General features: G+C 43.5%; 2 protein-coding genes across 7 annotated transcripts in view; both read left to right on the top strand.

Annotated features, from left to right (window-relative positions):
• The window catches only part of LOC115149119 (kinase suppressor of Ras 1), a 38,413-nt gene extending 23,325 nt beyond the window's left edge, over positions 1 to 15,088 (top strand). Inside the window, exons 3-22 of one of the 4 annotated variants that reach the window (XM_029691653.1) lie at positions 1,219 to 1,366; positions 1,673 to 2,168; positions 4,830 to 5,011; positions 5,947 to 6,016; positions 6,151 to 6,234; positions 6,390 to 6,451; positions 6,551 to 6,660; positions 6,785 to 6,947; positions 7,475 to 7,516; positions 7,903 to 7,951; positions 8,051 to 8,108; positions 8,193 to 8,477; positions 8,587 to 8,783; positions 8,898 to 8,994; positions 11,165 to 11,298; positions 11,388 to 11,519; positions 11,654 to 11,789; positions 12,039 to 12,172; positions 12,599 to 12,607; positions 13,334 to 15,088. In XM_029691653.1, the coding sequence (XP_029547513.1) occupies positions 1,219 to 1,366; positions 1,673 to 2,168; positions 4,830 to 5,011; positions 5,947 to 6,016; positions 6,151 to 6,234; positions 6,390 to 6,451; positions 6,551 to 6,660; positions 6,785 to 6,947; positions 7,475 to 7,516; positions 7,903 to 7,951; positions 8,051 to 8,108; positions 8,193 to 8,477; positions 8,587 to 8,783; positions 8,898 to 8,994; positions 11,165 to 11,298; positions 11,388 to 11,519; positions 11,654 to 11,789; positions 12,039 to 12,172; positions 12,599 to 12,605 (2,586 nt within the window). In that variant the 3' untranslated portion in view covers positions 12,606 to 12,607; positions 13,334 to 15,088. Of the gene's footprint in view, positions 1 to 1,218; positions 1,367 to 1,672; positions 2,169 to 4,829; positions 5,012 to 5,946; positions 6,017 to 6,150; positions 6,235 to 6,389; positions 6,452 to 6,550; positions 6,661 to 6,784; positions 6,948 to 7,474; positions 7,517 to 7,902; positions 7,952 to 8,050; positions 8,109 to 8,192; positions 8,478 to 8,586; positions 8,784 to 8,897; positions 8,995 to 11,164; positions 11,299 to 11,387; positions 11,520 to 11,653; positions 11,790 to 12,038 lie in introns of all 4 variants that reach the window. The other 3 variants (XM_029691654.1, XM_029691652.1, XM_029691655.1) reach the window with 3 other exon arrangements.
• Positions 15,089 to 16,038: 950 nt separating this feature from the next.
• On the top strand, positions 16,039 to 25,046 carry LOC115149118 (galectin-9). 3 transcript variants are annotated; one of them, XM_029691649.1, is made up of 11 exons: positions 16,040 to 16,242; positions 16,955 to 17,043; positions 17,564 to 17,771; positions 21,641 to 21,766; positions 22,350 to 22,391; positions 22,588 to 22,662; positions 22,847 to 22,873; positions 23,070 to 23,120; positions 23,237 to 23,325; positions 24,089 to 24,245; positions 24,436 to 25,046. In XM_029691649.1, the coding sequence occupies exons 1-11, from the start codon at positions 16,213 to 16,215 to the stop codon at positions 24,580 to 24,582; spliced, it is 1,041 nt and encodes a 346-aa protein (XP_029547509.1). In that variant the 5' UTR covers positions 16,040 to 16,212; the 3' UTR covers positions 24,583 to 25,046. The 3 variants fall into 3 exon arrangements, with proteins under 3 accessions (XP_029547510.1, XP_029547509.1, XP_029547511.1); XM_029691650.1 differs by lacking the exon at positions 22,847 to 22,873 and having other exon boundaries at positions 16,039 to 16,242; XM_029691651.1 differs by lacking the exon at positions 22,588 to 22,662.
• Positions 25,047 to 25,647: the final 601 nt, after the last annotated feature.

The raw sequence follows: 25,647 nt of genomic DNA, 5'->3' as shown, positions 1-25,647 counted from the left end.
TGTCTGCAGTACGGGCATAACAACTCATGTTGTTAGACAGCGTAATGTATATCCAAGTACACACTTTTAGAATGACACACTTCAAGAAGGTGACTGAAAGTCCTAAACCAATACAGGCTACAACTCGCAGGCTTGCGAATAATTTCAATTCCAAAACTATTGCCACAATAGTTATGTTCTATTGACCATGGAATTCATTTTCTCACCATTTTGCATTCATTTCTCATTTGTATGGTGGATTTGAGTGCACACAGGTAGACTGTGAGTGATGCACAGAGAAACTACTGGGAAGGGATGGTGTGTGCTGTTTGCGACACAAACACAGTCACGCTGCTGTGCCACCACCTACTAATGGAATCAAATCTCTGTCTATTTCTAGCCAGAAGTTGGAGCATTTGTTCAAAGACCCTCATTGTTCCGAGTTTCTTTGTTCTCCTCTAGGTGGAAGGACCCAGGGGGCTTTGGCCAGTCAGTCAGTCAGTCTGTACTCGCTGGTCTCTGCTCCTGGTCTGGCCTGTCCTGTCCTACTCTGTGGATATATCTGGAGATAGATGTCTGTCTGTGCTGGCTGGCTTTGGTTGATGAGAATGAAGAATGATCACCTTTTGTGTCTAGCATTGGCGAGTTGGATACTAGCATACTAGTGTAAGATGTATACGTCTGCCTCCCAAGTGGCGCAGTGATCTAAGGCACTGCATCGCAGTGCTAGGCCACTAGAGATTCTGGGTTCAAGTCCAGGCTCTGTCGCAGCCGGCCGTGATCGGGAGACCCATGGGGCGGCACACAATTGGCCCAGCGGCAGGGATGTCCTTGTCCCATCGTGCACTAGCGACTCCTGTGGCGGGCCGGGTGCAGTGCACGCTGACACGGTCGCCAGGTGTACGTTGTTTCCTCTGACAGATTGGTGCAGCTGGCTTTCGGGTTAAGTGGGCACTGTGTCAAGAAGCAGTTCGGCTTCGCCTCTCCTGACCTTTGCCTCTCCTGAGTCCGTACGGGACTTGCAGAGATTCTGGGTTGAGACAAGACTGTAACTACCAATTGGATACCACGAAATTGGGGAGAAAAAGGGGTATACATTTTTTATTTTATAAAAAAAATGGTCCGTGGTAATGTTGCTCCATCACGTTGTACTGTATGGAGAGGTCCGACTGGATACTGTGTGGTGGTACTCATCACTCACCTCCTCCTGACCTTGTCTCTCTCTGCTCCTCTCGCCAGGCGGTGCCGGTGAAGCTGTCCTTGGATGCCTTGCTGCAGATGCCAGGTTCTCACGTGCGGGAGACCATGAGGAGACTGGGCTCCAGTTTAGAGGAGTGTTCCAGGCTCAGCGCTGCCCTCTCCTGCCTGAAGAGCGCCACTGAATCAGGTGGGTGTCTGTCTGGCTGGCAGGCTGTCTCTATCTGTCCTTCCCTTGGAGAATCTGCCTGATCTGACCTGTCTCTGTGGAGTTTTACTGACTGTTAGTCTCGGCACCAGGCTGGTTCTGCTCTATTAGCCCTGCCAGCAGCAGCAGGCTGCCACCCAGGGTAAGGTTATGTTGTAGGAGAAAAGACACTAGGTTAAGGGGTTGTGGGGTGGAATGTGCTAGTATGACTAACAGAGTGCTAGTATGACTAACAGAGTGCTAGTATGACTAACAGGTCTGTAACCCTTTTCTGTGTCTCCCCTATAGATGGAGAGCTAAGAGAGGATGGGGGGCCCTGGTTCTCTGAGCCCACCCGGCGAGAAAGTGGCTTTCTGCTGCTGCCTCCCGACCAGCTGTTGGGAGGGATGGGGGGTCCAATGCGCCCCCACAGCCCCTCTCCTCTAGCTCGGCCCCCCACCACCCCATCCACTCCCTGCACCCCCTGCACTGCCTGTGCCCATCCCCGGTCCTTCTCCGTGTCTACAATGCCTGGTCCCGAGGCCCACGGGGCGTACGTTTACGCTGACAGCCCCCTCACAGACCCCTTACCCCTCTCCGCCGCCCGACAGGGGCGACTCCACGGGCACACCTCCACCCCGCCCCTCACCCCGCCCTCCAAGAGACGCCACAGGCTGAAGCCCCCCTGCACCCCGCCGCCCCCCTCCCGCAAGGTGCTGCACCTTCTGCCCAACATCACCCTGACCCGCAGCAAGAGCCACGAGTCCCAGCTGGGGAACCGCATCGAGGAGCCGCCAACCAACAAGTAGGTCACTTCCTGTTCCCGTGCCCTAGGCTTTGTGTGTGACTTCCAGTCCTTTATGACCTAGAGTAATAATGGTGGGCTCCTTGTCGAGAGGTTTCTAAAAAGTTATTTTGCGTGTGTGAGGTCATCGTGACCAGTGTCTGGGCAGTTTTCCACACTACTCAAAATCTTGGAACAGGGTTGAATATAGGACACGCCTCCACCCTATTATGATGTTACAACTGGATGTTTAAGGGCAGGGCTTTTCACACACACTTGTACTCACATGCACTTGCACACACACACACACACACACACACACACACACACACACACACACACACACACACACACACACACACACACACACACACACACACACACACACACCAAATCCTGCCTGCTGCTGCCTTAATGTGTATACAGCCAGAGCTAATCCCCACAGATTCCCAGATATAATGAATAATGTCAAAACAGGAAGCTTTTCTATGGCCTGATTCTCAAAGCAGGGCAAGACACACACATACAGTTTATTAGGTACACCACACCCTTCACGAAAGCGTGGCCGTAGCTTGCTATATAAAGCAGGCAGACAGGCATCGAGACATTCAGTTACTGTTCAATTGAACATTAGAATGGGCAAAATGAGTGACCGAAGCGACTTTGAGCGTGGTATGATCGTCGATGCCAGGCACACCGGATCTAGCATCTCAGAAACAGCCGCCCTCCTGGGCTTTTCATGCACGACAGTGTCTAGTGTTCACCGAGAATGGTGGACAAACAAAAAAAGATCCAGTCAGCGGCAGTCCTGTGGGCCAAAACAGCTAGTTGATGTATGAGGTCGAAGGAGAATGGCAAGAATTGTGCTGTTCTGGAAGCAAGCTGATAGGCAGGCCACAAAAAGACAAATAATGGTGCAGTACAGCAGTGGTGTACAGAACAGCATCTCGGAACTCACAACTTGTCAATCCTTGTCACGGATGAGCTATTGCAGCAGATGACCACACCGGGTTCCACTCCTATCGGCTCAAAACAAGAAGTGGCTCCAGAGGGCATGCGATCACCAACACTGGACAATTGAGGAGTGTAAAAACATTGCCTGAAACATGACAGCAAGTTCAGTTTACTTGAGTAGCCTGCGCAGTCCCCAGCCTCTTTGGGATGAGATGGAACGGGCTGTTGGCAGAATGAATGTACCGCCGTCCAATCTGCAGTAACTGGAACATTTCTGACATTTCCAAATGTCCGAATGTCCCGAAGTAATTCAGGCTGTTCTGGAAGCAAAGGGGTTACTAGATGAGTGTACCTATTAAACACACATAAACTCAGCAAAAAAATAAACGTAATCTCACTGTCAACTGCGTTTATTGTCAGCAAACTTAACATGTGTACCTATAAGTATGAACATAACAAGATTCAGCAACTGAGACATAAACTGAACAAGTTCCACAGACATGTGACTAACAGAAATGGAAAATGTGTCCCTGAACAAAGGGGGGGTCAAAATCAGAAGTAACAGTCAGTATCTGGTGTGGCCACCAGCTGCATTAAATACTGTAGTGCATCTCCTCCTCATGGACTGCACCAGATTTGACAGTTCTTGCTGTGAGATGTTACCCCACTCTTCCACCAAGGCACCTGCAAGTTCCCGGACATTTCTGGGGGGAATGGCCCTAGCCCTCACCCTCCGATCCAACAGGTCCCAGATTGTTTATGGTTCATTGAACAAGCATGGAAAACAAACCCTTTACAATGAAGATCTGTGAAGTTATTTGGATTTTTACAAATGATCTTTGAAAGATTTGTATTTTTTCTGAGTTTACTAATGCGTATCAGTAATATCCTGTTTGTAATGATGTTGCATTAGTGATGGAAAGCTCAGCCATAATGAAACCTGACTAGACAGAAGTATTTAAACAGGACTGATACTACAGCTTAACGATACATACATTATGTACATGTATATAGAAGTATACACTATGACCCCAGACCTAGCCTGTGAGGACACTGATGAGTGTGAGCGGAGGCATAGGGAGTTACAGACAGACGTGGCCTTCTCCACTGTGTGGAGCCCAGAGAAAGCAGGCGGGCAGGCAGTGGGGCTGTGTGCTTCTGGATCAGCTCTCTTTATTCCTGACCAGGAATAGGACGCTAAGCCCTTTGGCCTGTGCTCTGCTAAGCTCTACTCCCCTGTGGTGGAGGGTGTGGCTCAGTCTTCCCTGTGCCTGTTTTTTATTTATTTAATTTTATTGTCCTCCAAATGGCATCAGGTAGCCTAGTGGTTAGAGCATTGGGCCAGTAACTGAAAGGTTGCTGGTTCGAATCCTGAGTCAACAAGGTGAAAAATGTGTCTGTGTCCTTGAGCAAGGCACTTAACTCTAAAAGTCACTCTGGATAAGAACGTCTGCTAAATTACTCAAATGTTCAATATATGTGTTGCTGAATCTCCTCTCTGCCAAGGCGTGCTGCTACTGCCTCCCTTCCCTGTCTGCCTCACCTCTCTGACACTTACATAACATTGTTCATACAGTATGGCCATTAAATAATTATCTCTGGTGAAAGATGATCTGTATGGAGGCCCATTTTGGATTGTCATTGAGTAATCCAGTGTTGACTGTGTGTTGAGATGAGGGCAGCAGTGGGCCACTGTACTGACGTCCCAGCGTTCTTTGTTCCCCTCAGGTGTGCAAAGAAGAAGAAGTTGTTCCTCAACGTTCAGATCAATGGGAATGGCTGTGAGGACTCACCCTCCCGTTCCCCCCACCGGTCTGCCCGCACCCCTGGGGTTTCCACCCCTGCCCCCGCCCCCTACACCCTACCTGGCACCCCTACCCTGATGGAGGAGCATTCATCACACCTCAAGAGTGAGTACAAATACATTTTTACTTACCCCATTTAGGCTATATGTAAGGAATCTTCACTGAAATAGATTGGTAAATGCATGGTGAATTACTCAGATGAAATAGACCGTTTGTATGTGTGCTCTTTGTAAAAAGCCGAATGTATTTCCCAGTAGCTGGCTGTAGGGTCACAGTAGCCGTCACAGTCTGGCTCAGAGTGTTTCTGTCAGTAGATTGCTGGGATTGTTCCATCTGAGGGCTGTGATGTGGGGGAGGGAGCGTTTTCTGTTCCATCGCTTCTAGAGAAATGACATTACTCTTCCAAATCATTCCACAGCTTAGAGAGAAATCTAACACTCCCACAAAGTCGTGTGTGTGCAGTTGCATGCGTGTGTGTGTGCAGTTGCATGCGTGTGTGTGTGCAGTTGCATGCGTGCCGTTTTGTGTCTGTAATAATTCATGTGTAGGAGCGTCACCTACCAAACCAACATCATTAGGTCTCAAGCAAATTCGTTTTCACTTGTAAAATGAACAGTAAATGTTTTTCATTGGTTTGGCACATAGTGTATTTGTCCATAATGATTCATGTGTAGGAGATTCACCTACCAAACCAACGTCATTAGGTCTCACGCAAATTTGTTTTCACTTGTAAAATGAACAGTAAATGTTTTTTGGATTGGCACATATTGTGGCAAGTTGTAAGCAACATCAACACTAGGGTTGCAAAATTCTGGGAATTTCCAGGAGTCTTCCAGTGGGGATTTCTGGAAATCCTGGGAATTTTGGGAAAGGTAACAACATTTGGCAATTCCCTAAGCACCAGTGATTTCATTTTGATAGTAGCCACTAAACTTCATAAATAAATTGCCATATTTGTGCTAATACTTAATGTTTAGGCAAATCCTCCTCTGTCTAGGTTCGTTTGACTACTAGTGTTTGACATCTCTGTCTCTCTCCAGATAACATGGGGTTGCACCGTGGCTCCCCACAGGCAGTGAGGAGAGACATAGGCCTGGCCGTCACTCACAGGTTGGCAACTACCTCATGTCATACATCTTTAGGCCAGAGACTACCATGATACAAATGTAAAATATACTTTAAATCCACAGTAGATAGAGCAAAAAAGGATTGATGGTTTAAGTAATTGAGGATTCTGTGTGAAGGTTTTCCACCAAGTCGTGGCTGTCCCAGACGTGTCAGGTCTGTCAGAAGAACATGATGTTTGGTGTGAAGTGTAAACACTGCAGGTGAGTGGAGTAAGGAGAGGAGGAGAGGGAGGAGTCTCTGAGATGTTCTGGTGTTGGATTGAGTGTCTCTACGATGCAAAAAAAATACAACTTCATCTTCTTTTGGTGATCAGTTATTCTCTACTGTTCTCTGATTGGTGGTTTCCTGTCTGCAGGTTAAAGTGCCATAACAAGTGTACTAAAGAAGCTCCCTCCTGCAGAATCTCTTTCCTGCCAAGTAAGCCCTTTCTTCCTTCTCATGTTTATCCATGGATTCATGGTTTACCCATTTGATTCAACAAGCATTAGTGTAATGGTCCCAATCTCTTCTTTCCAGTCACCAAAATCCGGAGGACTGAGTCTGTGCCGTCTGACATCAACAACCCTGTGGACCGGCCATTAGAGACACCACAGTTTGGCACACTGCCAAAGGCCATCACCAAAAAGGTAGAGACACCTTGGATATTACATCACACCTTTGATGATAATGATATGCATGGTGCTGTTAGAACAGACAAGTGTGTTATTGACTCTGATCAGTGTGTATTTCTTCTTCTTCTCCTTCCGTCAGGATCACCCCCCTGCGCTGAACCAGTTGGACTCCAGCAGCAACCCGTCCTCCACCACCTCCTCCACACCCTCCTCCCCTGCCCCTTTCCAGAACCCTCCCAGTGCCACCCCGCCCCCCAACTCCTCTCCCAAGATCCACCGGGACAACCGCTTCCACTTCCCAGGTAGGTCCCTGACCGTCACTCACACGCCTATGCAAATACAGAAACACACACAATCACCTTAACATATACACACAATCACCTCAACAAATACACACAATCACCTCAACAAATACACACAATCACCTGGAGTGTCTCCCTTTTTCTCTCTCGCACTCTCTCACATACAAACACACACATGAATATACACACATGCAAATACACACATGAATATACACTTAACCACACAAGCATGTCCACTGCACAAAAATAAGCCAGCATACTCCCACTATCAAAGCGCATGCTTGCATTGTGTTCTTGATTACACAGAAGGTCTCCCTGAGTCACATTTCCTGTTTAGCGAATGTTGAACGTTAAACGTGGAATGGAATGGCCGGGCAGCAGTGGTCGTCCTCCCTCTCGCTCCCTCTCTGCATTAATACCACTCCTCAGGGGGGTGGGAGTGACTGGGGTTATTTTAATGGCTACTCTAACCCAGAGTCTCTCTCTCCACTCCATGCTTGTTGGTTCTTCCCTGTCTTTTCCCTAAGCTGCCTGCTACTTTCAGCATAGACAGCAGTTTATCTTCCCTGGTGAGTTTACAGTACGGTCCCAGACAGACTGTTGTGCTGCGCTCACACCTGCCCACGTCCCCAGCCTTGTCAGTTCTCTCTATCTCCTGCATGTACTCACAGGCTTAGTGAATTACATGACAAAGTTGTGCATTTGTGAATGTTTTAGAATGTGTTGTGTGATATTTAGACTGCATTGTCTCACGTATAGATGGGTCTCTGTGCCACCTGCTGGGGAGTTTGGGAATTGCATGTCTTGTTATGGCGGTTGTTGTCAACACATTGCTATGGCAAAGCGACAATATAAGTGGGCAAAGAAACTACATGAGGGACACAATTTTGTCTTTACAAGCAAAAAGCCACATTATTTTTATTACATACTGAACATTTGTATTTTTTTCTCCCAGATGTGTCCAGTTCTTCTACGTTGCATTCTGAAGCCCTCCATGACACAGTGTAAGGCTTGCCTGTCTATTTAATTTATCAATAGTGTTTTAATGGCACAATACTCAGCATACTCTGACATTGTGACTGTGGTTTACCCTGTCCCAACAGTGAGACTGAACCAGCAGATGACATACACTCTGAACTGGCCGAGGATGAGGACGGAGAGGTAAAAACTGAGTATGTGCGTGCGAAGTAACTGTGACACATGCAGACACATGCCCAAAACCCAACATGCATGAATGTCCTACAGGAGGAAGAGGAGGATGAGGAGGTGGTTGAACCTGAGATCGACCCAGACCCAGTAGTGGAGGAGGAAGATGAGGAAGATGATGATGATGATGAAGATGGGGGTGGGAGTGAGATGAATGGGGGTTCGGATGGTGAGTGGGATGGTGATGAGTTGGATGACCTGCCCAACTCAAGGGGAGGTCGCTGGAAAGGCCCCATCTCCCGTAAGGCCAGCCAGACCAGTGTCTACTTGCAGGAGTGGGACATACCGTTCGAACAGCTGGACCTGGGAGAGCTCATTGGGAAGGTGATCTGAAATATTGAATGAGCCATATTTGCATCAAACTATCAGTGTTTTCAGTTTTAAGCCCATTTAAAGTGTGTTTCTCAAACTGTCATTAAATCACTCACTCCAGGGCCGTTGGGGCAAGGTGCATAAGGGCCGTTGGCATGGAGAGGTGGCCATCAGGCTGCTGGAGATAGATGGGAACAACCAGGACCACCTGAAGCTGTTTAAGAAGGAGGTGATGAACTACAGACAGACCCGTCATGAGAACGTTGTCCTCTTCATGGGTGCATGCATGGCCCCTCCCCACCTTGCCATCATCACCAGGTAGGAGGGGCTAAATCGCATCTAGAATAATAAATTATCCCTTTGTTATATTCAGTCAACCATAGCTGTTGTTTATTTGTTTAGTTCCATTTGTTAATTCAAGTGTTTCTCCAGTTTCTGTAAAGGGAGGACACTATACTCTGTCGTTCGAGACACCAAAAACACACTGGATATAAACAAGACGAGGCAAATTGCTCAAGAAATTGTAAAGGTAACTTCTATCCCTGTTCAATACTTTCACATTTGTACGTGTGTGTGTTATTTATTTATTTATATATATATATATATATATATATATATATATATATATATATATATATATATATATATATATATATATATATATATATATATATATATATATATATATATATATATATATATACATATATATATATATATATATATATACACACACACACTAACATGCAACAATTTCAATGAGTTACAGTTCATTTAAGGAAATCAGTCTATTGAAATAAATAAATTAGGCCCTAATCTATGGATTTCACATGACTGGTAATACAGTGCATCTGTTGGTCACAGATACCATAAAAAAAAGTAAGGGTGTGGATCAGAAAACCAGTCAGTATCTGGTGTGACCAACATTTGCCTCAAGCAGCACGACACATCTACTTCTCATAAAGTTAACTCAGGCTGTTGATTGTTGCCTGTGGAATGTTGTCCACTCCTCTTCAATGGCTGTGCGAGGTTGCTGGATATTGGCGGAAACTGGAACACCCTGTCGTAAAGTCGATCCAGAGCATCCAAACATGCTCAATGGGTGACATGTCTGGTGAGTATGCAGGCCATGGAAGAATTGGGACATTTTCAGCTTCCAGGAATTGTGTACAGATCCTGACGACATGGGGCCGTGCATTATCATGCTGAAACATGAGGTGATGGCGGCGGATGAATGGCACGACAATGGGCCTCAAGATCTCGTCACCGTATCACTGTGTATTCAAATTGCCATCGATAAAATGCAATTGTGTTTGTTGTCCATAGTTTATGCCTGCCCACCATGGGGCACTCTGTTTACAACATTGACATAAGCAAACCGCTCGCCCACACTACGCCATACACGCTGTCTGCAATCTGCCGGTACAGTTTGTTAGGTTCTTATTTTTCAGAGTAAATAATTCACGGACACTAGAGAAGCTTTAACCAAGTTTAATCATCCCCAAAGGTTCTGTACAGCTGAAATCAGACAGCAAAAGATTTCAGACTTGACAGTTTATATGCATCCTACTTAAGACACTCCCCTTTCTCTCCAATCCTTACATTTTATGGCTCTACAGGAAGCTAATAAAGAGGGTAACAGGATTCCAAACATTTATTACTCTCTTAAGAGAATCTGTCCTCACCTCCTGACCTCAACCCCTCTTTCATCTAATACGCAGATGTCCATCTGTCTCCCCTGTATCAACACATCTCTCTCCTCCATTAAACACATCCCAAAGCCTTCTTCTTTCTTCTGAGAACCATTAACTTCTAACATAACCCAGTCTCTTTCATTTCCTATCATTCATTTAATTTCTCAATGTTCAAAGTTTAGCCGATTCCAACAAGTTCAAACAGGGATTCATCTGTGAAGAGTACACTTCTCCAGCATGCCAGTGGCCATCAAAGGTGAGCATTTTCCCACTGAAGTCGGTTACGATGGCGAACTGCAGTCAGGTCAAGACCCTGGTGAGGACGACGAGCACGCAGCGGAGCTTCCCTGAGACGATTTCTGACAGTTTGTGCAGAAATGTGTTGGTTGTACAAACCCACAGTTTCATCAGCTGTCCAGGTGGCTGGTCTCAGACGATCCAGCAGGTGAAGAAGCCGAATGTGGAGGTCCTGGGCTGGCATGGTTACACATGGTCTGTGGTTGTGAGGCCGATTGGACATACTGCCAAATTCTCTAAAACGACGTTGGAGTCGGCTTATGGTAGAGAAATGAACATTCAAGTCTCTGGCAACAGCTCTGGTGGACATTCCTGCAATCAGTATGCCAATTGCATGCTCCTTCAAAACTTGAGACATCTGTGGCATTTTGTAATGACAAAACTGCACATTTTAGTAGCCTTTTGTTGTCCCCAGCACCTGTGTAATGATCATGCTATTTAATCATCTTCTTGATATGCCACACCTGTCAGGTGGATGGATTATCTTGGCAAGGGAGAAATGCTCACTAACAGGGATGTAAACTCATTTGTGCACAAAATTTGAGAGAAATAATATTTTTGTATGTATGGAACATTCCTGGGATCTTTTATTTCAGCTCATGAAACATGGGACCAACACTTTACATGTTGCGTTTATATTTTTGTTCAGTATAAATGTGTAATGTATATTTACTATATGTCCTTATTTACATCCTTCAATCTACACAGGGAATGGGATATCTTCATGCCAAAGGCATTGTCCACAAGGACTTGAAGTCGAAGAACGTCTTTCATGACACCAATAAAGTGATAATTACAGACTTTGGTCTGTTTGGAATCTCTGGAGTGGTTCAGGAGGGGAGGTAAGGACTCTGCATATTGGTTCCTACAGCTATCATCTCAGCTGGTGGATGCTCACTGGGTGACTGTGTGTGTGTGTCTTGCTTCACAGGCGAGACAATGAGCTGAAGCTTCCACATGGCTGGATCTGTTACCTGGCGCCAGAGATCGTACGCAGGATGAGCCCTGGAAACAATGAGGACCGCCTGCCATTCTCCAACGCTGCAGACGTCTACGCCTTTGGGTACGATCTTAGCACATTCTGATGTACCTTTGTGCTATCAATGATAAAGAAATGTTTTTTTCTCTCTGAGACTGCATCAGTTTACAGTTAACTGGCTCTGGGGAATGACCATATTGCTGGTTGCCCCCTTTTAGCACCATTTGGTACGAGCTCCAAGCCAGGGACTGGCCTATCACCAACCAGCCTGTGGAGGCTACCATCTGGCAAGTGGGGAGTGGTGAGGGCATCAAGAAGGTCCTGGCAGAGATCAGCCTGGGAAAGGAGGTCACGGTGAGTGGAGGGGTTGAAGCACCTCTGTGTGCCAGATCACATTGTGGTGGAATCATGCAGAAATCTATGCACATAAAAATAAAATGTATCCTCGTGGCGCAGGTGAGGATATTCTCTAGGCGAATGCGATGTTTTTACAGGATGACCTTGTTAGAATAGAGGAGACATTAAAGCTGAGTACAGGATAAATCTCTGCATTGTGTTGGCACGAAGTAAAGACATGAATACCTCCTGTGTATGTGTGTGCAGGAGATCCTGTCTGCCTGCTGGGCCTATGACCTGAGGGAGCGGCCCACCTTCACCCAGCTGGCTGACATGCTGGAGAAGCTGCCCAAACTCAACCGGAGACTGTCCCACCCTGGACACTTCTGGAAGTCTGCAGAGTACGTATCCTAGAGGTGGAGATAGAGGTGGAAGCATGGGAGGAGTATATGTCCTACCTGCCCTGAGATGCACTCTGACCCCTGACTGGGCTCTGACTCGTCTGGAATGGACTTGTGTATAAAACAAAGGGGTTCAACTGAAGGCTTGTAAAGGATGACCCCCAGATTGCTGTGAGGTATTAGACCCACTGATGTAAAACTAATGAGGACCAGGCAGGGTATGCCTGAGTAGACTCTTGGTAGTAGTTTATGGTCATAATATTCATGAGCCACATTAGCATCTAATGGTCCACTACAAATACATTGACCACTGTAATATGAGGGACGGTGATTTCTAATGGTGAATCATTTAGAAATGAACCATATGTGATGCTAAGGGAATGTTCTTTGTTTTGTCTTCTGCTTTCCAAACTCTATCTCCCCCAGGATGTGACTGTGAGTTGAATGCACTTTTGTGTTTAAAAGCATTGTTTTGTCCTTCCCTTTCCTGGACTATTTCCTGACCTGCTCTGTACCCCTACATCTCCCCACCCCTTTCCTCTTCTCATATTAGAATATACAGTACCTGGTCCAGATTTCTCTCCACCTCTCCTACCATCTCTCTCCTGCTCGTTCTCTGTAACTTCCTCATTCACTACATACTGCATGTCTGTCACTCAAAGGCCCATGGGTGGAGTCTTCTCTCACATGAGCCTGTTGTCCAGTAACAGCCACCATCAGTTCAACAACTCTCTGCTAGTGGAACTGGCTTGGCTACTGGTCTTCTGTTTGTATTCAAACACAAGCTGGCCTCTTCCAACACTATCAGGAATGATACCACAGATGCCCCAACAAAGTCTGTCTGCATAGCATGCCAGAGCTTGAATGGAAAGAGAAGCACTTACCAGGTTGCATGGTGTTTGCCATGGTCTGTTGGGACACTTTGCATGGGCTTGTGAATCCTGAAAAAGCTTTCTGTGAGAAAGCTCATCTGGGTCTTCTGTGGTACAGAAATCTGGACCCTTGTTTCATGTTGAAGTATTTACCTGTCTACTCTACTGCACCGGTCTTATTCTCTCTTAATGTTACACCTGTTAGCATACTTTCACCAACAGTCTCTAACCTCCATGTTTTCCTTTGTTCTCTCTCTCTCTCTTTCTGTTTTCTGTCTTCCTAATATAGGTTGTAGCCGTCACTATGAAATATAAGCAATGCAAAACAAACAAAGCCTGGGTCTGCCTTGCATGCTCCTGAAATCCTTAACTCTTAGGATTGATCAAAGCATTGACTCTGCCTGATACAGACACTGCTTCCACTAACCCACAGCCTGATCTTCCATGTCTATTAAACTGTAGTGTTTGGTTGTGTGGGAGAGAAGGGTGCTGGACTGAGGAGGTTAAGGGTAGTGCTTCGCTACCTCCCCTCAACTTTCCTTCCTTCATCTCAAAACTTCTTGCCTTCATTTTTATTTAATTCATTTTTTGCAATTTGGACTATCTGAGACTTGTGATTAACTGGTTTGTGGTGTCTGTGCTAAGACTGACTGGTGTGCTGTGGCCTGTGCCTGGTGGCTGACAGCTGCTCTGCTGTGTTCTGCTCCGTCTGCAGCCTGCCCTGCTCTCTGTGCTGCTGTGATGTGGTTCTTCCTGCTGGGGGCTCCCAGACGACGTGGCCCAGACACTCGCTGGGCCAAAACAATGGTTTTAACTCCTCCTATCACAAATGTACCTCTGCATTCACTCCCTCCTCTTTTCTCATTGTGGTCTTGATGCTTCAGGCTGCTTGAGTGATGTAATCCAACTGCCTCTTGATTCTTACCCCTCAGCTCTCTGCAGTTTTTTGATGGCATGCGCTGCGACACTGTCATCGTGCTGGCCCATGTCTGCCTTCTGGTCACTCACTACCTGTACACATTATTTCAACAGGAGAAAAAACTATAAGAAACAAACTGTCACCTTTGGTTGTTGGTTCCTATTTAAAGTAATCATTTTTGTAGTGTTTCTTTTTTTGTTCCATGAAATTTGAAAGGACAAAGGTCTCAGGAGTTGGGAGAGCATGATTTAATTGACTCTTGTCTTTGTGTTGCTTGTCTGAGTAGAATCTGATGAAACCATACATTTGAAAACAGCTCAGTGCATGAATGAAGAATGAATATGTTGACAGTTCACAGGTGTCAGCATGCAATGGGACCTTCCTCTCATCATCTCACTACCCACTAGAAATGGAATTATGTTGGTTATTTATGACTGAAAGTATTTGATGATGAAGTGAGTGCCCTGATTATTAAAAGGCGTAAGAGGGCGCCACAGAGACGCAAGAGATGCCCTCTATCAGCCTGTGAGGGGTGTAGAGGTAGACCATTCAAGTAGTTTAGTAGATTCATTCACAGTGCAAAAATAATAGAACAAGAGCCTGGCGCAAAAGTATCCTATAATTTACTCCTTAAACATGGCCTTTTTGTGCGCGCTTGTGTGTATTATGTTTGTGATTGCTCGCCTCGTTGGTGTGCTTGTATTTGTGTTTGTTTGTGAGTGTGTATGTACGAGTGAGTGTATTGTATTGGAACATGAAGGGTTGATTTAGTGAAAGACTGCAGTAAATGTTATTTTGACAATATCAGTGGTATCTGAGATAGACATGTATATACATTATTTAATGTACAGCTAATTAACACAATTATTGTAATATTTGTACAAACATTTTATATGTACTATACATCATTGCATTTTTAAATAGGTACTGACCCCCTATTACAGATGTATATATCTTTATATTTTTTCATGTACAAAATACTGTAAAAATACTGTACATTTTTTTGAATGTTTTTTATGTCATGTAAAAATTCATATTTTTGTATTGCATGTGGCTACCATTCTGTAAACACAGTTTCTGTTTTCATCCTTGAAAGACAATAAAATGAAGCTTGTCATGTGAAAATGTATGTTTGAGCTGAATTTAATAAAGTATTTTAGTTATGCTATGGACAGTTATATTTACGGTTATCTATATCTACTGTCACCAAATATATTTAGAACTACTCCCTTTCTCTGTGGTGTCACTGGTAACTTGATTTGTGCCCTTGGTGTGATATGGTAATCATTAACACAAGATATGATGGAGTAAGGACATTAGGCCATAAAAACTCATATCTACTGATTCACTTATCTGTACACTAGTGTAGTATGTTTCATTCAAATGACTTGTTTTTTATTTGGTGTGTATTCATGGTTTAGTTTATGTAGCCACCTCCCAATTCATCAAGGCTCTCATTGTTTATGTTTAAATAGTATAGAGAATACATTATTATTATTATTATTATAAATAACAGACACCATAGATATACTGTATGTTTGAGGACACATGCAAAATCTGATCAGATATAAATGTAATAGGTATGATGAGACAACACCTAGTGAAAGAGGCACTTTGGATAGATATGTATGCTGTTTGATTCCCTTTACAATTCACTACAAAATACCTCTGATGCTAGTGACTTAGTGAAAGTAATAAATGAATGGATACAAGAAAACTAAACCATTTAAAAATGGTAAGTTAATGGTAATCAGTCAGCAAAGTCGTAGGCTACTTGGTGTAAAAGGTGTGCTACATTTTCGTTGCTCTCTTATCTAAGGGTCACGGTTTTCGATTGTGTATGGAGACATTTATGAGAAACGAAACTTACGTGCACTGCAGAAATCGCTCCGCCATTTCCTAGTTGCTTTTCTAATAGTTTGCCTAATTCCAGTTTATTGACAAAGAAAGCAAGTATTGTGTAGAGAATCATTGTACCATCCCTGTGAAATATATTTTCTGTAACCAAAAATATTGTATTTTCAGCAGTTTGAAGCTGGTAAAATACAAAAACAGGAAGCATATAACTAGCGCACATAGAACAGATCTACCGCTTCTTAGACTTGCTTTCAATTAGAAAGGCAGATCTATAAATCACTTTTCTATGTGAATTTGGTCGGGTCGCCCAAAAAGTGACATTGCAGCTTTACTGAGGAGAACCAGATCACGTCTACGTGCTTCGAACAGACAGATCAGAGCAACACTTAAGCATGTCTTTTCAGCAACCCTTCTTCAATCCGGTAAGAATTCTACTTTGATATTATTCACGTCATTTATAGGCCCCGTTATATGTGATGTTTGGGTGTCATTTTGTTGCTTATTTTTGGTGTAATTTTCCCATTTAAAAAAAAAAGGTGTAGGTGGTCATACTACAAATGGACTTGCAGCTTTGAATCACTCCCATATTGTGGTGAATAAAACCGAAATGAATATAGAACTGTTGTTTCCAATCAACCAAAATGTTGTAATTAATGTTGTTGTATTGTACTGGAACAAATTACAACAAATTAGTGTGGTGACAAAATCCTACAAGAGTTTCCTGTAGGAAAAAAGTTGTCCAATAGGATTCTGATAGTTGTGACACAAAATCCTATAGGGTTGCGAGAATCTTATAGGATTATTTTTGACATTTCCAATAGGAAAAAAGTAGTTCAATGGGGTTCAGATAGGATTCTGATAGAGGTGTCACAAAATCCGATAGGATTGTGAGAATCCTATAGGATTCTATTGGAAATTAATCCTAAAGGATTTTTTTAACTAGAAAAGAAAAGAAGAAAGGAAACCATAACCTTTTAGATTGTTATTAGAAAATACTTGATATGGCCATTGTGAGTGCTTAACGTTTCAAAGTCTCTATTTGCCAAGTCCCTAGCTTGCCTGGGTCTTAACTGATGGTGAACAAGACTAGCACCCAGCCCTGTTCACATGTTGTTTTGTGCTCTGTGCCACTAGAGAGTGCCATTCACTGGCTGTATCCAGGGAGCTCTGCATGAGGGGAAGACCATCACTGTGACAGGAAGAGTCCTGCCAGGAGCCCAGAGGTAGCCCTATCTAGAGACACTCTCCTTTAGCACAGTCTTGTCACTCACTATAAGCACAGAAGGGATCTTGTTTATCCTAATCATTGAATGCAACATTTACATTTTAGCAGACACTCATATCCAGAGCAACTTACAGTAGTGAGTGCATATATCTTCGTATTTGTTTCATACTAGTCCCCCATGGCTGCCCCCTGCTGGGCAGCAGCATAGCCTAGTGGTTAGAGCTGTTGGACTAGCAACTGAAAGGTTGCAAGTTCAAGTCCCCAAGCTGACAAGGTACAAATCTGTTGTTCTGCCCCTGAACAAGGCAGTAAACCCACTGTTCCTAGGCCATCATTGAAAATAAGAATTTGTTCTTATCTGACTTGCCTAGTTAAATAAAGGTAAAAATAAAAAAAATGGAAATCGAACCCACAACCCTGGTGTTGCATGCTCTACCAACTGAGCCACACAGAACATGATTGTATAGGCCATAATTGTACATCAAAAAATAATATGCCCCTTCCTTTTGTCCGTATAGGTTTCATGTGAATTTGCAATGTGGCTCAAGAGGAAATCCTGACATAGCCCTCCACTTCAACCCCCGATATGACAGCTTCCTAGACGTTGTGATCTGCAACACCATGCAGCACTCCAAGTGGGGTTCAGAGGAGCGTGAATACTTTGCAACCATGACCCGGGGGGCCAACTTTACCCTCATGTTCCTGGTCAACAGAGATTCATATTCGGTCAGGAGATTTTTATTACTGATGCTTAGGCTACAACATTTTTTGAATAACCTTATTGAATTAACCTTATCTCTAGAGCAGTTTTCTTTACTCTTGACTTATTGAATGAACCTTATCTCTAGAGAAGTTTTTTTTTACTCTTGACTTATTGAATTGAACATTATCTCTAGAAAAGTGTTTTGATTGTGGACTTATTTGTGAATTTGTACATTTTTGTTTGGATCCCCATTAGCTAACGCCGTAACGTTAGCTAATCTTCCTGGGGTCCAACACCAATTAATAAAACATTACAAACAATTACAAATTAAGACTTTACAAACATTTAACAAGTAGACAATACAGACAATTAAAATATCTGACAGGAAACACATTTAACATTCAGTTGATGCTTTCTATTTCCTGTCCAGTCATATGGTCTATCGCATAATTTTTTTCTTGAATTTGGATTTACTTTTTGCCTGAGAAATAATGATTGCTAAAGAGTTCCATTCAGCTATGGCTCTATATAAAACTGTAGATTTAAGGCGATTTGTCCTTGGCTTTGGTTGTCTTACAGTAGATTCCCTGAATGTACCTGTCTGGTTTGGTGGTTATGCGTGTTGCTAGTATGTACTAACTGGCCTGAAAAAAAATACTGAATGGATAGTAATTTGTTTTCAATGTGAAGCCATGAGAGATTCTGATGCATTTGGATAATATTCATACGGATAGAGCAATGAAGAGCTAATCTGGCAGCCCTGTTTAGAGCGATTTGGAGCTTTTTTATATCTTTCTTTGCTGCAGATGACCATATAACTGGACAGTACTCTAAGTGTGATAGGATAAGGGATTGACCTAATTCAGCGTGCTAGATGTTACATACTCTGAACATTTTCTTGTAACAGCAATTCCATTACCCATCTTAATAACAATATTATCTATGTGTTCTGACCATGAGAAAGCTGCATCCAACATGACGCCTGTAGTTTTGTTTTTTTCACTTGCTCTACATGTGTTCTATTCATCGACAAATTCAGTTGGGGATCATCAGCAAGCATATATCTAGAACCAAATACAATACACTTAGTTTTAGAAATGTTCAACACCAATTTGTTCATATCAACCCACTCAGACACCATTCTTAGTTCAGTACTCAGTACATCTGTTAGCTCATTACATTCTGATGCTGCGCTATACAATGTAAATTGTCCGGTGGTGATTTTTAAGAATTGTTCAGCAGTCTAATGATTTGGGGGTAGAAGCAGTTGAGGAGCCTTTTGGTCCTAGACTTTGCGCTCCAGTACCGGTAGCAGAGAAAACAGTCTATAACTTGGGTGACTGGAGTCTTTGACAATTTTATGGTCTTTCTCCTGACACTGCCTATTATATAGGTCCTGGATGGCAGGAAGCTTGTCCCAGTGATGTACTGGGCTGTTCGCACTACCCTCTGTAGCGCCTTACGGTCAGATGCCGAGCAGTTGCCATACCAGGCGGTGATGCAACCGGTCAGGATGCTCTCGATGGTGCAGCTGTAGAACCTTTTGAGGATCTGGGGGCCATGCCAAATCTTTTCTCCTGAGGGGGAAGAGGTTTTGTTGTGCCCTCTTCACGACTGTCTTGGTATGTTTGGACCATGATAGTTCGTTGGTGATGTGGACACCAAGGAACTTGAAACTCTCGACTCGCTCCACTAGAGCCCCGTCGATGATAATGGGGTCCTGTTCGGTCCGTCTTTTCCTGTAGTCCATGATCAGCTCCTTTGTATTGCTCACATTGAGGGAGAGGTTGTTGTCCTGGCACCACACTGCCAGTTCTCTGACCTCCTCCCTATAGGCCATCTCATCATTGTTGGTGATCAGGCCTAACACTGTTGTGTCATCAGCAAACTTAATGATGGTGTTGGAGTCGTGTTTGGCCACGCAGTTGTGAGTGAACACGGAATACAGGAGGGGACTAAGTACACACCCCTGAGGGGCCCCAGTGTTAAGGATCAGCGTGGCAGACGTGTTGTTGCCTACTCTTACCACCTGGGGGAGGCCCGTCAGGAAGTCCAGGATCCAGTTGCAGAGGGAGGTGTTTAGTCCCAGAGTCCTTAGCTTAGTGATGAGCTTCGTGGGCACTATGGTGTTGAACGCTGAGCTGTAGTCGATGAACAGCATTCTCACATAGGTGTTCTTTTTGTCCAGGTGAGAAAGGGCAGTGTGGAGCCACCCATACTGTACGTAAAATGTACTGTATGCATGCATAACTGTAAGTCGCTTTGGATAACAGCGTCTGCTAAATGGCATATATTATAATATGTATATATTTAACACTGCGTGCACAATTGTTAGGCAAATTGTATTCCTCGGGATTCATTTTATTGTTGAACAAACACAATGCTCTCAGTCAATCCAAAATGTTATTGAACCTCAAACCTGAATGTTTAACAAAGGAAAAGTGAGTTTTGTCTTTCTCAGGGAAATATATAAGTGTGCAGAATTATTAGGCAACTATTAGTGTGCAGAATTATTAGGCAACTAAATTACAAAAATAATTTCTCTCAACTCACTTGTTGATTCTTCATTTTTTGAGTAAGTTTAACAGATAAGTAACACAAAATGACAATTGTATAACATTTTTGGCCTTTCAAAAATATTCAGTGACCAATATAGCCACCCTTATTTTCAAGAACTGCCATGAGCCTTCCATCCATGGAGTCTCTGTTTCTTGATTTGTTCACGATCAACTTTCGCTGAAGCAGCAACCACAGCCTCCCAAATGCTGTTCAAAGAGGTGTATTGTCTTCCCTCACTGTAAATCTGACGTTTGAGAAGGGCCCACAAGTTCTCAATAGGATTTAAGTCAGGTGAGGAAGGGGGCCAGGTCGTTATTCAGGCATCTTTGAGGCCCTTGCTGGCTAGCCAAGCAGTGGAGTACTTGGATGCATGTGATGGAGCATTGTCCTGGATAAAGATCATGGCCTTCTAGAATGCTGAGGACTTCTTCCTGTACCACTGTTTGACGAAAGAATCTTCCAGAAACTGGCAGTAGGTTTGGGAGTTGAGTTTCAGTCCATCTTCAACCCAAAAAGGTCCAACTACCTCATCCTCAATGATAGCAGCCCATACCAGTACCCCTCCTTTACCTTGCTGGCACCTGACTCAAAGTGGTGCCCTGTGTCCATTACTGATCCTGCCACGGGCCCATCCATTTGGTCCATCAAGAGTCACTTTCATTTCATTTGTCCATAAAACCTTTGAAAAATCTGTCTTCAGGTATTTTTTTGCCCAATCTTGACGCTTCAACTTGTGAATCTTATTCAGTGGTGGTCTTGTTTCAGTCCTCTTGACCTTGGCCATGTCTCTGAGCACTTGACACCTTGTACTTCTGAACCCTCCAGGTAGGTTGCAGTTCTGGAATATGGTGGCACTGGAGGATAATGGGTTCCTGGTAGTTTGACGTTTAATTCTTCTCAAGTCTTTTGCAGTTAATTTGCGCCTTTTCTTCCCCATGCGTTTTTTGCGCCCCAGTTGACAATTCGCAACAAAACGTTTGATTGTCCGGTGGTCACACCTCAATAGTTTAGCTATTTAAAGAGTGTCGCATTCATCTGAAAGGCATTTTACATTTTTGGCTTTTCAGTGTCAGTAAATCTCTTTTTGGCCCATTTTACCTGAGGTAATGAGGCTGCCTAATAATTATGCACACCTTGATATAAGGTGTTATTCACTTTCGCCACACCCTCCCTCATTACACAAATACATATCACCTGAAAATGATTAAATCCAAAAAGCATTCAAGTTTATATGGTTTGGGGTTCGAAAATGTGAATAGAAATAATGATAAGATCAGAATACTCACGTAGTGTATATAATTTTTTGTCTCTCCTAAATCCTGTTTTATCCCAGATTTTTGTGAATGGTGTCCTCTTCATGGAGTACCTGCACCGGCTGTCATTCTCCAGAGTGGACACCATCTCTGTGAATGGGGGAGTGGAAGTCCAGTCTATTGCCTTCTCCAACCCTGCAGTCACCGTAAGTATCTGACAGGTCCTCCTCATGGGAGAATATAGTACATTTTCGCGTTCAGTGGGATCAGCTTTGAGCAAGCAACTGGACAGATTTCCTCATCTTAATCAGTTGTCTGGAATGCAAGCAAGTGGGCAGAAGTGGTTGCAGTGGTCATGGTCAGGTGGTGTAATGATTGTATTAGACATCTTTTTGGCATCCAGAAAAAGTGGCCTCATGGGTGGAATGCTATTTATAGTTTTCAGAATTTTATAATAAATAAAAAAATGTTTTAAGCCCATGTAGACTTTGGATGGTGTGCTAGAGGAGATCAGGCATGCCTCTTTTTAAATCCATGTTGAAGACACACTTTTAGAAAGATCTTTTAATGTATGATTTTAATTAGCTATCTTTTTTCATTGTCCTTCCTCCTGTCTTTATTTCTTTGTTAGTACTTTTATTTTATGATGTGAAGCACTTTGTTACCTGCATTGGAAAGTGCTATACAAATTAAGTTATTATCATTATTCAGACTTGCATGTGCTGACTAAGAGAGTCTGTTCATATCCTATACATAGAAATGAAATGTTATGTCCTGTCTTTTCTCCAGTCACCTCCTCCCCAACCAGGATATCCTGGCCATCCACACAGTGTGAGTATTCTTCATATGACAGACAGACTCATGAACAGGAATCTTAGTTATACAAGTTAAAAACATATTATATTTGGAGTTACTTCAAGAATAAGGTCTGGAAACACTTATAATTAGTAATAAATCCAGTACTACCTATCTGGCTTCACAAAACAGTAGCATAGGTCATAATCCAAGATGGACAATTTATTTACAGGGTCAACGAAACCGAAATAGATCTCGTCAAAGCAAAACTGGCCCCAAAACTCCTCAATGGTGTAACGCCACACAGGTAGATTATACCGTGCTGGGTTGACAGCTCATTTCGTGTATTTAGCTTTTTTCCTGGTGGTGGTTGTTTTAGTAAGGTGACTGCATTTCATTCCATTCAATCAACGTTAGCTTTCAGGGTAGATCTTGCTTGCTTTCCTTATTAAGGTTGATATATATTTGACAACTGTTTGTCTGTTTTGTAGGCTTTCTCTGCTGCAGGATTTCTTCAGGTCAGCTGCATTCCAATGAATCAACTTTTCAGAGTTTAAAATGTGTAGATAGAGGCCAATATCAGGAATTGCATTGAAATTTGATAAATCTTTATCTATATAAATGAATGTTAATTAAGAAAATTAAGTTCTGACAAGCTTATTAAAGTCGTTTTTTTTGTAGAGACTGTGGTGATGTGTAATGTTCATTTTATAGGCACCCCCTCCATACACTGCCCAGCCTCCATACACCCCCAAGCCGTCCTTTGTAAGCACCCCTTCTTTAACCTACAGACTAATTGCAGACTGCATAATTACATTAATTTATGTATCGAACCAGATTATTGGGTTGACATGGTGATGTTATGGATCCTTTGACCTCAGGTTGTGCCGTATAAAAACATAATGGCAGGTGGACTTTACCCAGGCAGAAACATCACCATCCAGGGTGTGGTCAACCACAACGCTGATAAGTAAGTAACTTACTCAATTTGAGCACATCTTACATAAGCATTTGCTTCACCTGCTATGGGTCAGAGTTGGTACTATGAATTGTATACCTGTACATTACAGACAATACAAATGAATAGTAAGGAAAAGGTCCTCTTTTGATTAGCCTGTCACCCTCCAAATTATTTATTTCACGATTGTGTAACACTCACCAGCAGAGTCCAGAAAAGTTATCCCTCTCTACAAGCAGTACATTACAGAGCTATACAGTATTATGAGCCAGGTTGTTTGGGTCCTGGATGCTGATTGGCTAAAAATGCATTTCAGCCTTGTTTATTTCAGACAATATACCACAGGTTTGAGGCAAAAATACTTGTTTACTGTTCTGTCTTATGTTAGTACCCAGTTTATAATAGTAATAAGGCACCTCGGATTTGTGGTATATGGCCAATATACCACGGCTAAGGGCTGTATCCAGGCACTCTGCTTCGCACCGTGCATAAGAACAGCCCTTAGCCGTTGTATATTTATGCAATAAGGCCCAAGGAGGTGTGGTATATGGCAAATATAGGGCTGTTCTTATGCACGACGCAACGTGGAGTGCCTGGACACAGCCCTTAGCCGTGGTATATTGCCCATATACCCCAACCCCCGAGGTGCCTTATTGATATTATAAACTGGTTACCTCTGTACACCTTTTCCACCATCTACCACAGAGCATTAGTTTAATGGGTATTCTAACCTGACATTCCTGGTCAAGCCTAATAACCATGATTATGGTTCTAGGTTCTGTATCAACCTGCGTTTCAACTCAGGGGTGGCGTTCCACTTCAACCCCAGGTTCAATGAGAACGTTGTAGTTCGTAACAGTCTCCTGAAGGAACAGTGGGGTCAAGAGGAAAGGACAGGTGGCATGCCCTTCTACAGAGGCCAGCCTTTTACGGTATAAACTCCATTATAGCTAACTGCATACTGTAGGATGGAACAAGTAGATATATTTTAACGGATATTTACATGTGTTGTGCATTGACCACAATTTCAGCTGAAATGTATCTGAATGTGTTTTAGCTTCAATGATACCGTATGCTTTTCCTTGGATGAGCTCAGCACTCATGTCAGGCCCTGTGTTTCAGGTGATCATCATGTGTGATACCCAGTGCTACAAGGTGATGGTGAATGGAGCCCTGATGTTCAGCTACAACCACCGCCACTTCCTGTTTCAGCAGATTGATATCCTGGAGGTGGAGGGGGACATGATCCTGTCTGCTGTGCTGGTCTGAATTACAAACACACTGAGGTCAAAGTTCAGCGATAGTAGGGTCTGATCAGTCAGTGCATTATAGGAACCAATGTGTGAGAAATCATGTCTTATGTGTCTGTGTGTGGCCATTTTCTGTATTGAAAAACTGTGGCATTTTACTGTGTTGCTGATGGCGAGACGTTTTACATTTCTCTCTTCCATAAATAATTATAGGAAATATTGTCTTCTATTGATCATATTCCAGACAGCCCAGATGATGCCTACTGTATGTCTGTGCTCTCTGTCACAACAATGTTTCCACAGCAAATATACAGCAATATATTGGAACTAAGATGTTGTCATAATTCTACATCACCGCTAGGGGGCAGAGAGGTTCTGGTAAAATTAATAACTTGGCCCTGTTTTAGATTGTAGTGGGAAGGTTCAGATTTTATATTAAAAACATTCTATGGATTTTCACCAAGTAAATACTGATGATATGAACGGTGTTGTGGATCATTATAATTATATGAAGTGCATTCGAATGACTGTGCACTCAGGGAGTTCCAGGTGGTTAGAAGTAGGCTTGTAGACCGGTCGACAGTGCTTTGACTGGGAATCGGGATGTATGGACTGATACGCACCTACAGATTCACCTTACTTGCTGCTACAAGAAGGCCGTACAGATTCACCTCACTTGGTGCTACAAGCAAGTGGTACAGATTCACCTCACTTGCTGCTACAAGAAGGCTGTACAGGTTCACCTCACTTGGTGAACAAGCAAGTGGTACAGATTCACCTCACTTGCTGCTACAAGAAGGCTGTACAGGTTCACCTCACTTGGTGAACAAGCAAGTGGTACAGATTCACCTCACTTGCTGCTACAAGAAGGCTGTACAGGTTCACCTCACTTGGTGAACAAGCAAGTGGTACAGATTCACCTCACTTGCTGCTACAAGAAGGCTGTACAGGTTCACCTCACTTGCTGCTACAAGCAAGCGGACCAATCTGAAGCCATCAGTTAGGCTTTTGGGATATATATATTTTTTGCTCACTAAGACTGCCTCTTAGCAACCGCTTTCACCTGTAGGCCTCCACTTACTGT

The sequence above is a fragment of the Salmo trutta genome, chromosome 15 (genome assembly GCF_901001165.1).
Source record: "Salmo trutta chromosome 15, fSalTru1.1, whole genome shotgun sequence".
Classification (NCBI taxonomy): domain Eukaryota; kingdom Metazoa; phylum Chordata; class Actinopteri; order Salmoniformes; family Salmonidae; genus Salmo; species Salmo trutta.
The sequence above is the reverse complement of the archived record's forward strand: the minus strand, read 5'-3'. Positions and strand labels throughout refer to the sequence as shown.